This window comes from Neoarius graeffei, chromosome 18 (genome assembly GCF_027579695.1).
Source record: "Neoarius graeffei isolate fNeoGra1 chromosome 18, fNeoGra1.pri, whole genome shotgun sequence".
In the NCBI taxonomy this organism is placed as follows: domain Eukaryota; kingdom Metazoa; phylum Chordata; class Actinopteri; order Siluriformes; family Ariidae; genus Neoarius; species Neoarius graeffei.
In genome coordinates, this window is record NC_083586.1 from 62,723,843 (window position 1) to 62,738,230 (window position 14,388).

General features: G+C 41.2%; 1 protein-coding gene across 2 annotated transcripts in view; it reads left to right on the plus strand.

The window, feature by feature from the left end:
• The window catches only part of tecrb (trans-2,3-enoyl-CoA reductase b), a 38,910-nt gene that overhangs the window by 5,040 nt on the left and 19,482 nt on the right, over positions 1 to 14,388 (plus strand). The window contains exons 2-4 of one of the 2 annotated variants that reach the window (XM_060899192.1): positions 299 to 349; positions 4,487 to 4,538; positions 8,802 to 8,846. In XM_060899192.1, coding sequence (XP_060755175.1) covers positions 299 to 349; positions 4,487 to 4,538; positions 8,802 to 8,846 — 148 coding nt within the window. Of the gene's footprint in view, positions 1 to 22; positions 350 to 4,486; positions 4,539 to 8,801; positions 8,847 to 14,388 lie in introns of those variants that run through there. The other variant, XM_060899191.1, reaches the window with a different exon arrangement.

Below are 14,388 nucleotides of genomic sequence, written 5' to 3' on the forward strand. Positions count from 1 at the left end.
GAGGGCAGGGTGGAGGAGGGATGGCATTGGGGGAGAGACGGAGAGATTTTCCCAACTTTCCTTTTAGAGGGTGTGTGTGAGAGAGAGAGAGAGAGAGGATGGCTGCTGGGGCGAGATAGAGACAGATTTCCTGTGGTAGAGAGATAGAAAACCCAGAGAGAGAATGGACACCTTGGCACTAGAAGCCGCTCAGCCCAAGCGGGCTATGAATGCCCCCATGCTCACGGGGCTCCCAGTGCCCATGCCAGCCAAACGCAAACCCACCAAAAAAACTAAAAAAGCCGTTGTCTTTTTCGAGGTGGAGATTTTGGACGCCAAGACCAAGGACAAGCTCTGCTTCTTGGACAAGGTAAGAGCAAGTTTTTATTTTTTTTAAATTCGAGAACACTAAAATGGTTTATGCTTATTCAGTTGTGCAGTGTTAACTCCGATCCATCGACCAGGCAGCTCTGTGTGCAGCAGTGCATGTTCTCTCAGTTAAATATAACACAGCTACTTTTGGGGCTCGGTGCTATCTATAGCTTGCTAACGCAGATTTTGAGGAACGTCTGGTGCTCTGCCTCATACAGTTCCTGTGGACACCGCAGTGTCCAGGAGACTTGAACGCTGTCAGGGTTAAGAAAGAAAGTTTAATCAAGGGTCATGAAGAGTGTCTGAGGAGTGTCTGAGCTGATGTCTATGATTTAGCCAGGAGAACTTCTCAACAGTGACACCAAACTTCATACTATTAAGCTCAGTCTCAACTCAATAGTCTATTTTTGTGACGCAGTGGGATATTGGGATCAGGTGCTCTTTGTCAGGGATCCCTCCAGGTGAAAGGTCATGTATCACACACAGCTCTAAGTTCAAAAAGGAGCAAGTCATAAATCCTAAACTTTGTTCGGTGCGTGGAGAACTTTGACGCAACAGAAGCTAGTTGCCTTGTTTGCGTCACTGCCGTAGCAGACAGGTGTCTCAGACGGCAGGACTTTCAACTGAAGACATCGTCTAAGGACGTTTCTCTCAAACAACCTTTTAGGATCATGTTTACTGTAACATGTGACAACAACATGTCATGTAACTAAACCAAAGAGTTAGCTAGTTGGCTCACACATGCCTCACAAATCATATCAAACACTTTTATTTGGTTACACCAGCTATTAGAGCTGGGACTGCTTGAGCTCAGCCAAAACTTCACCAGACACCAAAACAGCAACAGGGTAAAGGATTTTGTAAGGGATTAGCGTCAGGCTGCCAGGTCTCGCCGTTGTGTGTAGCTGACGATGTTGATTTTAAAAGTAACTCAGTAAATTACACAGGTAAATGAATCCTTAAGTCTGAGTGAAAAATACTGTAACGAATGTGCAGCGTGGAAGAAGAGTCTGGAGACACAAATCTTAGTTTCTCGGTTGTTAGCCTGTAGCTCTCGATAGCACTGGCTTGACTGCTTTATTAGCATTCGCGAACACTACTGATGAACACTACACTGGCTGGAAGGTGACTTCACTGCTGACTCGCAGTTAAGCTTGCGTTGGCCTTCGAGGAGGCTGAGAGTGATGCATTTTTGGTCCCTCCCACTATAAATCAAAATCTGATTGGTTAATTAATTAAGCTGTCACTTCCTACATAAACATACACTGCCATGACCTTCTATCCCGGCAATGAAGTCTTAACCAATGAGCGATCAGCTCGAAACTCTTCTCAGCCTAGAGACAAATAAAACAATCTCATTGGATAACTCGATTTTAATGTTTTCAGGACCGTAATTTCTGTCCCTTCATTTCTGAAGCACATTTGATAGAAAATGAGGCCGAATTAGAATTAAGAGGATAATTATCATGAAATTATGGAAGAAATTAAAGCATATAAGAAATTAAATCTAACATTTGAAATGCTGATATGTTTGAGCTTCTCTGAACACCTAGAAGGCCCTGATGGTTCTCCTCTGGGTTACTTGCTAACTTTTCACAACATCGACGTGAAAAAACAACGACAAAAAAGCGCCCAGAAACATTTGTATACAAAATCACTTTTCTGTCAAGTTCCATCCACCATCCTTCATTTATTTATTTATTTTTCTGTTGCTTGACGGAGCTGCTGCACAGATTTATGGGTAATAAGCAGCATTGAGGAGACCTCGATGTTGCCTTCAACTGGGGGCATCTGAGAAAACAGGAAATGAGAGTTCATCGGTTTCAAACGGTTCTTGATGCCTCGCTGTCTTGTTAGACAGCCTCCTGAGACAGCACTTTCCCCGATTAGAACGCACCCTTAGTGTAAAATAATAATACTTGGAATTAATCTCTATACCAGGGGTTTTCAAAGTGTGGGAGAGTCGGCCCCCCCCCAGAGAGCAAATAAACAACAGCGCCCCCCCCTTACAATTTTTGTTGTTGCTATACTTAATGTTCCATTTGATTTTTAAAAAATGGTTGGTGTACACATTTTTATTTTTTTCTTTTACATATTTTAAACATCTGTGCTTTTTGAAAACATGTATTTTTTTTACACATTTAAAACATATGCGCTTTTTTTAAAAAACATCTTGTTTTACACATTTTAAACATCTGCGCTTTTTTTAAAACATTTTACACATTTTAAACATCTGTGCTTTTTTAAAAAAACATCTTGTTTTACACATTTTAAACATCTGCTTTTTTAAAACCTCTTTTTTTTTACACATTTTAAACATCTGTGCTTTTTAAAACCTCTTTTGTACACATTTTAAACATCTGTGCTTTTTGAAAACATCTTTTTTTTACACATTTAAAACATCTGTGCTTTTTTTTTTTAACATCTTGTTTTACACATTTTAAACATCTCATAGCATCGTTAGCTAGCACCTCTTGGCAGACAACACACTGTGGCAGTGGAGCATCTTCAGATCCAGTCCATGAAAATCCAAACTTTAAATAATCGTGGTCAGACTTCCTTCTTGTTTTTTGCTTGGCCCAGACTCTGTCTCCTCACTCACTGTAGCTTTAGGTACTAAAAATCGATCCATTTTGTCTCTGGCAAAGGCTAGCTGAAGTTTGCTAAATGTCCACAATGGAGCACTTGCATGTGACGTCACAGCCGATCCAGATTGTGACAGACGCCATCTTGTTGGTCAAACGCCATATTCCGCCTTCTACTTCTGGTTCTACTTCTGCTTTTACTTCTACCTTTTCTTCTGGAAAACCCTACTATATACAATTCTACTACAACAGCTGCGGCTACAAGCTCTCCCTACCTGTGCACGTTTTTTATGTTTTTTGTGTATATTTTTGCGTGTTGTTCATCTGTACCGGACTTCAATATCCACTACAACCGTATGGACTTACTGGACATGGGTTTCCAGCAGAAAATGACGGTTTGTAGCGATTTCCATCGCATGCACAACATTCCGGACGAGATAGCGAGACCAGCGGGGTCTCCGTGGATTGTTATCGGAAGCAAAGTGAAGGAGGCGGCGCCGGGAGCGGAAGCAAAAGCGAGGCTGCAGAGCCGGCCTGTTGACTAAGCTCAGAAAACAGCCACTCAAACCTCCACTGCCAAGCCTCTACCTCTCCAACGCCAGATCCATGGTAAACAAGACAGACGATTTGGAATTACAGCTGGAATTACCTTATTCTATAATCGGCTGGTCAGTGCTATACTCAATACTTAAGTGACTTACCCATCCAATGAGGATTCTTGTTTACAAGATGCCACATCTGAGTCGCTGACAAATCCTGAATTTCTGTAAAGATAACTGTCCAGAGATTTATAGGCACGCAGTGCTTCACGACTGAACAGCGAGGGAAAGTTAATGAGGTAATTATACACGTCCGGGTATTCCGCTGGCAGTTCAAAATCCGGTCGTGAAAACTCCATCCGGTAAGCCATAAGGGTCATTAATCTGTAGATCGTTTATTTTAGACATATATCTAGTTATCTGTTCATTAGAAAAATGAGCCGTGTAGTCCATCGGTTGAAATTGATCCATTCTGTACACGAGTGCAGCAGTATTCAGCGGTGTTTTTGACCGACAAGATGGCGGTTGTGTACTTTCCGGTCACGTGACTGCAAGATCTCTATAGTAACTTATTCTGGTTTATTTTTCCTCACGTTGCGCCCCCCCTGAAGAACTCTGGCTCCCCCTAGGGGAGGCGCGCCCCACACTTTGAAAAGCCCTGCTCTATACTGTGTGTGTGTGTGTGTGTGTGTGTGTGTTTTAGCTGCTGTAGTAACACTATGGTGTCGCTAGCATGTGTTTACAGTGTACTTGAGTGAACAGGATCTATGGGATGGTGTTGATTGCAGCTCGAATGCCGTGATACGGATGTTACACTTTTAGGACATGTGCAGCGCCTGGTGTGTGTTGGGTCTAAGAATGTCAGCTGTTCCAAACACCCACCATCTTGGGAACACTAGGGATCGAGCCTAAATATACTGCTGATTTGTCATATGCGTGTACATACAGCAGACACACACACGCAGGGAGTGTGTAGAGAGTGAAGTGTTTGTGTGTGTTCATGATGAACAGGTGGAGCCGAATGCAACCATTGGAGAGATCAAGTCGATGTTCCACAAGAGCCGTGAGTAAACTATCAGACCTTCAACTTGCTAATAGCTTAATTCTGAGATAACGAACAACTTCGGTGTTGACTTTAGATTAAATAATCACTCAGTGATGACTGTTACAGTTTTATACATGATAGATTTTTTTTCTTTTACATTTTAATATTTAAGTTATTCCATGAAATCGAGTCGTAGACGAGCTCATAGTTGTCTATAATCCGTGTACGACGAGCTTGAGTGGAATAATTTTTATTCTATCCACATTCACTGGATTTTGAGAAACGGAGCATTTTTATTTTTTTGCAAATTCAGTAAATAAAAACTTTATACAAAACGTCCGACAAAATAATTTCCGCTTAGAATGTAAACAAACCAGCGAAATGACGAGCAATTTGTGAAAAATGCGATAATTTTTGAAAAATAAAAAAACATTCGTTCTTACCATCAAATACTTTTATTCCATATTTTGTTGCTTTTGTATTTTTTGGGGTTTTGTTTTCGAGTAGAGTTTTTTATTTCGTCCTTGGTTGGTTCAGCAACACGCTCAGCCATTTTGTTTTTCTCTACTCACGGTATATGAGCTGAAAGTTGTCCAGTCAAATTTTTACTTAAGTTAAAGTACTGAAGTAATTTCTTTTAAAAATACTTAAGTATTAAAAGTACATTTTCTGTCACCGCATTGTTGTATTATTGCCATAAAGCTTACAAAACCTAATGCCGTTACCAAAGACAGAAATGTGAATTCACAAAATGAACGCATGCTGTGCCATCATGGTGGTTTAACGTTAAGCTCGCTAGTCAGTGACGCACCACCTGACATGCTAGCAAACTCTTTTCAAACTCAAAATTATACTGGGTATCTAATGCTACCAGAAAAGAGAGATTTCTACATTCTGTTTATTTGGGAAGATTATGCTAAAACATATTTCTGAAAGCACTTCAGATAAGTTAACGTTATTCATGTTAGTGTAACTCCGTTTTTACATGCTAACGAACAGTGTCTAAATTAACTAGCTATGTGTTAACTAGCTGTGGACAAGGCTACGGCAACTTGGCGGGCAAATCCATAGAAAGTCATTTGACTAACCAGACTGCATAGCTATTGCAATGTTATCGCTAGTTCTAAAAGCACAGACAACTTCACTGCAAGCTTTCTCTTGGAATAAAACGTTTATCTCCCTCAATATGCTTCTGCAGGTCGGACGGCGAGTTTTTGTAGGCCATGGGCCATGAGTGCGTGCGTTCCTCAGAAGAACTGCCTCCTTCCATTCTGCCATTAACTGATCGTGTTCAAATGATGCTGCTGAAAAATCACTGAACTTAATTTTATCCAGTCTATGGATGAGACGTGACCCTAGTGATTACTGATCAGCTGTCTCAGTGTCACCTGCAAAAAAATCTCATCTCATTATCTCTAGCTGCTTTATCCTTCTACAGGGTCGCAGGCGAGCTGGAGCCTATCCCAGCTGACTACGGGCGAAAGGCGGGGTACACCCTGGACAAGTCGCCAGGTCATCACAGGGCTGACACATAGACACAGACAACCATTCACACTCACATTCACACCTACGCTCAATTTAGAGTCACCAGTTAACCTAACCTGCATGTCTTTGGACTGTGGGGGAAACCGGAGCACCCGGAGGAAACCCACGCGGACACGGGGAGAACATGCAAACTCCACACAGAAAGGCCCTCGCCGGCCACGGGGCTCGAACCCAGGACCTTCTTGCTGTGAGGCGACAGCGCTAACCACTACACCGCCTTGATAGAAATGTAGTGGAGTGAAAAGTACGATATTTTTCAAATGTAGTGAAGTTAAAGTCACACGTTTCCAAAAATAATACTCAAGTAAAGTACAGAAACTCAGTGTACTTAAGTACAGAACTCAAGTAAATGTACTTCGTTACTGTCCACCTCTGCTCATATCCAATGAATGTGGAGAGAGTAAATACATATTGCACAGTAAAATGTTAAAATAATAGTTTGAGGGAATCAGTTCGATGCAGTTTGTATCTGTATTTATTTATTTATTTTATTGGGTATTCATGGTACTGATTTGGAATGGTTAAAATCATATCTGGCTGACAGAAGCATGAGTGTAAGCCTTGGAAATTTGGAGTCCAGTTCTGCTCCACTGTTGTATGGGGTCCCACAGGGGTCCATTTTAGGGCCGCTGCTTTTTTCTTTGTATTTATTGCCCCTGGGCTCCATCCTGAGAAAGCATGGCATCTCCTTTCATTGTTACGCAGACGATAGTCAGATATATGTGCCACTGAAGAAAAAAAATGCTTTCTCCCTCACACCACTTCTGTCATGTCTCAAAGACATCAAGGCCTGGATGGCCTTGAGCTTTTTAAATTTTAATGAAAATAAAACAGAAGTGATGGTGTTTGGCCCCAGCGGCTCTTGTGAACCCTTGCCCGTTGATTTGGGCCCTTTGGCAGACTATGTAAAGCCAACAGTCACAAACTTGGGTTTTAAGATGGACAGTGATTTTAAATTGGATCGGCAAATTAGTTCCGTAGTGAAGTCCAGCTTCTTTCAAATTAGGCAGCTGGCAAAGGTGAAGCCTTTCCTTGCACAAACACACTTTGAGACAGTAATCCACGCCTTCATAACATCTCGGCTGGATTACTGTAATGCACTTTATTTTGGAGTTAGCCAGTCCTCCTTCGCACGTCTCCAGCTGGTGCAAAATGCAGCCGCTCGCCTCCTAACTGGAGCACGTAAGAGGGAGCACATAACTCCCATCCTGGCCTCCCTCCACTGGCTGCCTGTGCACTTTAGAGTCCATTTTAAGATTCTTTTTATTTGTTTTTAAGTCTTTAAATGGTCTCGCCCCCCCCCCCCCCTACCTCTCTGAGCTCCTTCAACCCTACGCTCCTGCTCGGTGCCTCAGGTCAGCTGACTTGCTGCTCCTGGAGGTACCGAGGTCCAAACGGAAGCTCAGAGGGGACAGAGCTTTCTCCACTGCTGCTCCAAAATTATGGAACAAACTACCATTGCACATTAGGCAAGCTTCCTCACTGTCCATTGTTAAAACTAGTCTTAAAACCCATTTTTACTCCTTGGCTTTTAACTCCGCATGAGACTCTGCTCTTGTTTTAGTGTTTTTATGGTTTGCTTTTATTTATTGTTTTATTGTTTCTAATTGCTTTTAAAAACAATGAAACAACTGTTTGTCTGTTTTTATTTATTTCATTGCTTTTAATTGTTTTATGTCTTTTATGTACAGCACTTTGTTTTCAACTACGGTTGTTTTAAAGTGCTATATAAATAAAGTTGAGTGAGTTTGAGTTATTCTTTTTTTTTTTTAATAAACTTGACAGTATTTCAAACTGTAGCTAGACTCATGAGATCAGTCTTGGTGCAGTGAAAAGACAGAACTTAACTGCTAAGATATGATAATATCCCAGTCAGTGTGCTTTATGTTTTTGCCTCGTAACTACAGTGTGAATCTAAAGATACAAAAGTTTAACAGCAAACACGTACTGCCTGATCGCTTACTGCATACAGTACTGTACACAAGTCTTAGGTCCATGTAAAGAAATGCTGTAGAGCAAAAATGGCTTAAAAATAAGGAAATTAAATGTTTCAGCATTTAAAAAAAAAAAAAAAAAAACGAACCAAAGTCAGTATTTGGTGTGAGACCAAATTCCCTTTGCTTACAAAAAAAAAAGAAATGTCTGTCTCCGGTCCAGTGAGGTCAGTTTTATGTGGAAATGATCTGTAGGTTTTACTGAACATCTTCCAGAACCAGCCGCAGCTCTTCTGGACACTTTGACTGTTGCACTCGCTTCTTCATTTTACACCAAAACCCAGCAGCCTTCATTATGTTTTTTCCTTTTTAATCTGAAAAGAGCTCTCTTATGGAATATGCTGCTCACGTACAAACTTTTTTTTTTTTATTTTTCTGTAACATTTAATTTTGTGCTAGAACCCCCCCTTCACCCCCCAAAAAAAACGACCGTTTGGAACTCCGTTTGGAAGATGTTTTTGTGATGATGTGACGCGATAATTTTGAAGTCATAAAATCGAAATCTATAACAAAGTTTGGATGGGGGGGGGAATAGGGAGGGGGGCTAAGACTTTTGCACAGCACTGTGTGTTTGGGGAGATTTTGTGTAAATCTGATGGTTAGGTGGTTTGTTTAAAGCAGTGTGTGAAGTTAAAGAAAGACTGGTGATGAGTTAGTGTCAGATCAACTGGTTGGTTGTTGGATATTATTATTATTATTATTATTATTATTATTATTTATTATGTTTGTTTGTTTGTTCCAGACCCACAGTTTTATCCTGCCCGACAGTCCATCCGTCTCGACCCCAGTGAGTACCGTCCTTTTATTACTGTCAGACACAGTTCTGTCCAGATCTCGGCTCTTTCTTCGTCCAGTGTTTTGTGTGGTTATATGAAAATGATCCATTTGGTACAAAGCTACACTTACCGTACAGCACCAGTCAAAAGTTACTCATTCATAGGTTCTTCTGTATTTTGATTGTTTTTTACATTGTAGAACAAGTGTTAAAAAAAAGCAAAGTTTGATATTTTTTTTATTCTTCAGAAGGGGTGTTCACACGGCAACTTTTGCTCCGGTGTAGCACCGGCGCTGCCCCGGTAGAGCGTTCACACGGTACAAAGTTATACCGGTGTCGCCCCTGAAAGCTGCTTAAACCGGTGCAAATCTAACCCTGCTCGGGAGGTGGTTTAAGAAATTTACTCCGGAGTAAATGCTAGTTTGCGGGGCAGCACCGATATAAAATGGGACGTCTGAACGCTACGGGGTAGACTCGCTACGCGTGAGAAGAGTTGATTTACGTACGGGCATTGCATAATTTGCATACTGGTATTTTGCGCTTCCAAAATGGTGAATATCAACAACAACAGAACTGCATGTCTTCCAGTGTTGCCAGATTGGGCGGTTTTAAGTGCATTTTGGCAGATTTGAACATATTTTGGGCTGGAAAACGTCAGCAGTATCTGGCAACACTGGTGTCTTCATCCACGTTGTTTTCCTGGCGCTTGGTGATGCCATGACAACCGGGAAAAGGAAGTACATTTTCACGCATGCGCATATTTCATTTCCGCATTATTACTATCGTATAGCACGGTCACAAAAACTGCCGTGTGAACGCAAGTGGGGCTGCACCGGTGCTAACACGCTTCTCTCTCGTAAGCAGGTTTGTGATGTGTGAACGCTCCACAAAATTTGCACCGGTGTAAGATATATTGCAACAAAATACAATGGTGCTTGAAAGTTTGTGAACCCTTTAGAATTTTCTATATTTCTGCATAAATATGACCTAAAACATCATCGGATTTTCACACAAGTCCTAAAAGTAGATAAAGAGAACCCAGTTAAACAAATGAGACAAAAATATTATACTTGGTCATTTATTTATTGAAGAAAATGATCCAATATTACATATCTGTGAGTGGCAAAAGTATGTGAACCTCTAGGATTAGCAGTTAATTTGAAGGTGAAATTAGTCAGGTGTTTTCAATCAATGGGATGACAATCAGGTGTGAGTGGGCACCCTGTTTTATTTAAAGAACAGGGATCTATCAAAGTCTGATCTTCATAACACATGTTTATGGAAGTGTATCATGGCACGAACAAAAGAGATTTCTGAGGACCTCAGAAAAAGTGTTGCTGATGCTCATCAGGCTGGAAAACATTACAAAACCATCTCTAAAGAGTTTGGACTCCACCAATCCACAGTCAGACAGATTGTGTACAAATGGAGGAAACTCAAGACCATTGTTACCCTCCCCAGGAGTGGGCGACCAACAAAGATCACTCCAAGAGCAAGGCGTGTAATAGTCGGCGAGGTCACAAAGGACCCAGGGTAACTTCTAAGCAACTGAAGGCCTCTCTCACATTGGCTAATGTTCATGTTCATGAGTCCACCATCAGGAAAACACTGAACAACAATGGTGTGCATGGCAGGGCTGCAAGGAGAAAGCCACTGCTCTCCAAAAAGAACATTGCTGCTTGTCTACAGTCTGCTAAAGATCACGTGGACAAGCCAGAAGGCTATTGGACAAATGTTTTGTGGAAGGATGAGACCAAAATAGAACTTTTTGGTTTAAATGAGAAGCGTTATGTTTGGAGAAAGGAAAACACTGCATTCCAGCATAAGAACCTTATCCCATCTGTGAAACATGGTGGTGGTAGGATCATGGTTTGGGCCTGTTTTGCTGCATCTGGGCCAGGATGGCTTGCCATCATTGATGGAACAATGAATTCTGAATTATACCAGCGAATTCTAAAGGAAAATGTCAGGACATCTGTCCATGAACTGAATCTCAAGAGAAGGTGGGCCATGCAGCAAGACAACGACCCTAAGCACACAAGTCGTTCTACCAAAGAATGGCTAAAGAAGAATAAAGTTAATGTTTTGGAATGGCCAAGTCAAAGTCCTGACTTTAATCCAATCAAAATGTTGTGGAAGGACCTGAAGCGAGCAGTTCATGTGAGGAAACCCACCAACATCCCAGAGTTGAAGCTGTTCTGTATGGAGGAACGGGCTAAAATTCCTCCAAGCCGGTGTGCAGGACTGATCAACAGTTACCGCAAACATTTAGTTGCAGTTATCGCTCACAAGGGGGTCACACCAGATACTGAAAGCAAAGGTTCACATACTTTTGCCACTCACAGATATGTAATATTGGATCATTTTCTTCAATAAATAAATGAGCAAGTATAATATTTTTGTCTCATTTGTTTAACTGGGTTCTCTTTCTCTACTTCTAGGACTTGTGTGAAAATCTGATGATGTTTTAGGTCATATTTATGCAGAAATATAGAAAATTCTAAAGGGTTCACAAACTTTCAAGCACCACTGTACATCGGTGCAGCATTGATGCAAATATGTGCCGTGTGAACACCCCTAGATTATCTGGCGTTTCCCTTGATGATGATTTCCATTAGCCTGGGCCCGCCCATCCTAAGCGTGACGCAACACGAGGGCCTGTTGCGAGCTTAGTCTGGCCAGGCAAGCTATCTACAGCTCTTCCAAGCTGCCGAAAAATGGGGAGCCAGTCAACTTTGAGTATCTCCAATGGCCCTGGGTAGAGGCGTGTTCAAGGCAGTGACGTAGTAGAACTGCGACCGGAAGCCATAGATTGTTTACAGAATCTATGCCAGAAGCGCTTCATTCACTAGAAACATTACGAACATGGAGCAAGTTCTCATTGAAAACGGAGCAAAGAGCAGCCCTGGAGGTATTTATTGAAAGGAAGGACGTTTTCGCCTTGCTCCCGACCGGCTTCGGTAAGAGTTTAATTTACCAGTTAGCCCCGTCGCGTCACATACGTCAGAGGAAAGAGTGATGTGATTGGTTTAAGCTTCGTCACAGCCTTTTCTGGCTTCGACCAGTAGCAAACTGAGGCATTTCAGGGAGGCGGGTCAACCACGCACTTTGGGAAACGGTTGGGCTTAATATCTTTGCCAGACCAAATGCTCGCAGAGCTTTGAAGTCGCGTTAGCCAGACTAGATTTCCATACTATTGTCATTATCTTGACCAGCTTCATGAGGGAGTCACCTGGAATACTTTTCAATTAATAGGTGTGTCTCGTTAAAAGGTAATTAGTGGACGAGTTTCTCGCCTTCTTAATGTGTGAGATCAAACAATAAATAGTAAACATACTATAAAAAATAAATGGCCCTATTCCACACAACAGCTGCAGTAATCCATACATATTATATCAAGAACCGAACAACTAAGTAAAGACAAAGACATCCATCATAAGTTTGACATGACGTGACTTTTTTAATTTAAAAAAACGTAAAGAAAAATTTAATTAGAAGGTGTGAACAAACTTCTGACTGCTGCTGTATGTTCATATAACTGCATCGTCGAGAAAGAAGTGTTCTTTCACTTATCACCAAGTCTTTTACCAAAGATTAGTGTTTATCTGCCAAATACCGTAAACGTAATTGATTTAAAGAATAACGCATCCTGTATTTTAGCAGTTTATACGGCAGTTAGATATGTTGTGGAACATCCTCGAGAAAGGTTACGCCCTGTTATGACAGTTTTTCCTCTCGCTATAAACACTGATTAAATCTTTAATTTTGGAAACATGGTACAGGTGAAACTGACCTGAAACTGTTGCTTATTTACTGATAAACTGTCAATGAGACAAATTTATGGTTCTTGATTTATGGAACCCAGATGCGACTGCAGGGTGAAAACAAGCTGCATATAGACAGGATTTAAATTAAAATATTTACAATCAGAGATGGAGAAAATGCGCATGCTTCAAAAAGTTCTCGGCCTCACCCAGAAACAAGGGGCGTAACTCGCATTGTGGGGCGTGACCGTATACGATTAAACAGCTATTCCACAAAATCGAGTCGTACATGAGCTGATGGCTGACGATGTGTGTAGCACTGAGATTGAGTGGAATAACTGTTTTTATTCAATCCACGTTCACTGGATTTTGAGAAATGGGGAATTTTTATTTTTTGCAAATTTGATAAATAAAAACTTTATACAAAACGTCTGAAAAAATAATTTCTGCTTAGAATGTAAACAAACCGGCGAAATGACAGGAGCAATTTGTGAAAAATGCTATGATGATAATTCTTGAAAAAAAACCATACTTTTATTCCAATTTTTTATTTTTTTTTTGGGTGGTCTTCTTTAGGGTTTTTGGCGGTTGGCAAACCCACTTAAAGGTGCATTGCTGCCATTGACTGGGCTGGAGTGTGGAACAGGCGATATTTGGGGGGGGGGACCCAAATCAGTATTCTTTTAGCTATTTCTATTTCTTTTAAAAACTTGCTAACAATTTTTGGGGTTTTGTTTTCAAGTAGAGTTTTTATTTTGTCCTTGGTTGGTTCAGTAACACACTCTGCCATTTTGCTTTTCTCTACTCACGGGATATGAGCTGATATATCCTAGTAGTAGAGTAGCCAATCAGAGCGTGCGATTTCTCATATCCAGTCAATGTGGATAGAATAGAATAAAAAGCCTCATCACGCTCCACAAAAACTCAACTGAAAGAGCAATCAAAGAAGAAAGGAGAGGAAAGAAACCTTCGCGCTGGTGTGCCGTTGCTCCAGGACAATGCGCCCGTCCACACAGAACAGGTGTCAGGGGCAGAAGCAGCCAAATGTGGCTTTGAACTGTTGCCCCATGCACCTTACTCACCTGACCTGGCACCGCCTGACTTCTGCCTGTTCCCCAAACTGAAATCCTACTCGCATGGTCGCCATTTTCAGAGTGATGATGAAGTCATCCGTCATCACCTCCAAAAAGCAGGATCTGGAGGTTCAAGATGTGTGACCATCCGTGAAGGGATCGCGAGGCTTGAACATCGGTGGACCGAGTGCATTGACGTTAAAGGAGACAATGGAGAAAAACAACCCTTGTAAATCTGATTACACCTGCGTTTCATGGATCAGTGATTACAGGCTGGTAATCGGCAGCTGTCAGTTCCTTTTGAAAGACGTGTGAGATATCAGACTTTCATTACTGCATGTAAAGAGGCTCTTTATTTTTGGGAGGAAAAGTAGCTGTTGAGCTTCACGTTCCTTATTTGGCTTTTGTACAACATGAAAGTGCTACAGTATTATTTGAATAAAATTAAAAAGTAATGACATTTAAATGACAACTAATTCTGAAGATTACATTATGAATACCCTGAATAGAGTGTTAGAATGTATTCAGGTAAAAATAGAATCTATTCAGGCAAAAATCCCATGCAAATCAGAAATAAAGTAGACAAAGAACAATTTTACAAACACATTCTTCATCACCTACCGAAAAAGAGAAAGCATCCTGTTCTACACCGTTGGATCTATAGAACTGCGGTGGGTTTCCCAAAAGCCTCTTAATGCTAAGAGCATCTTAACTAGG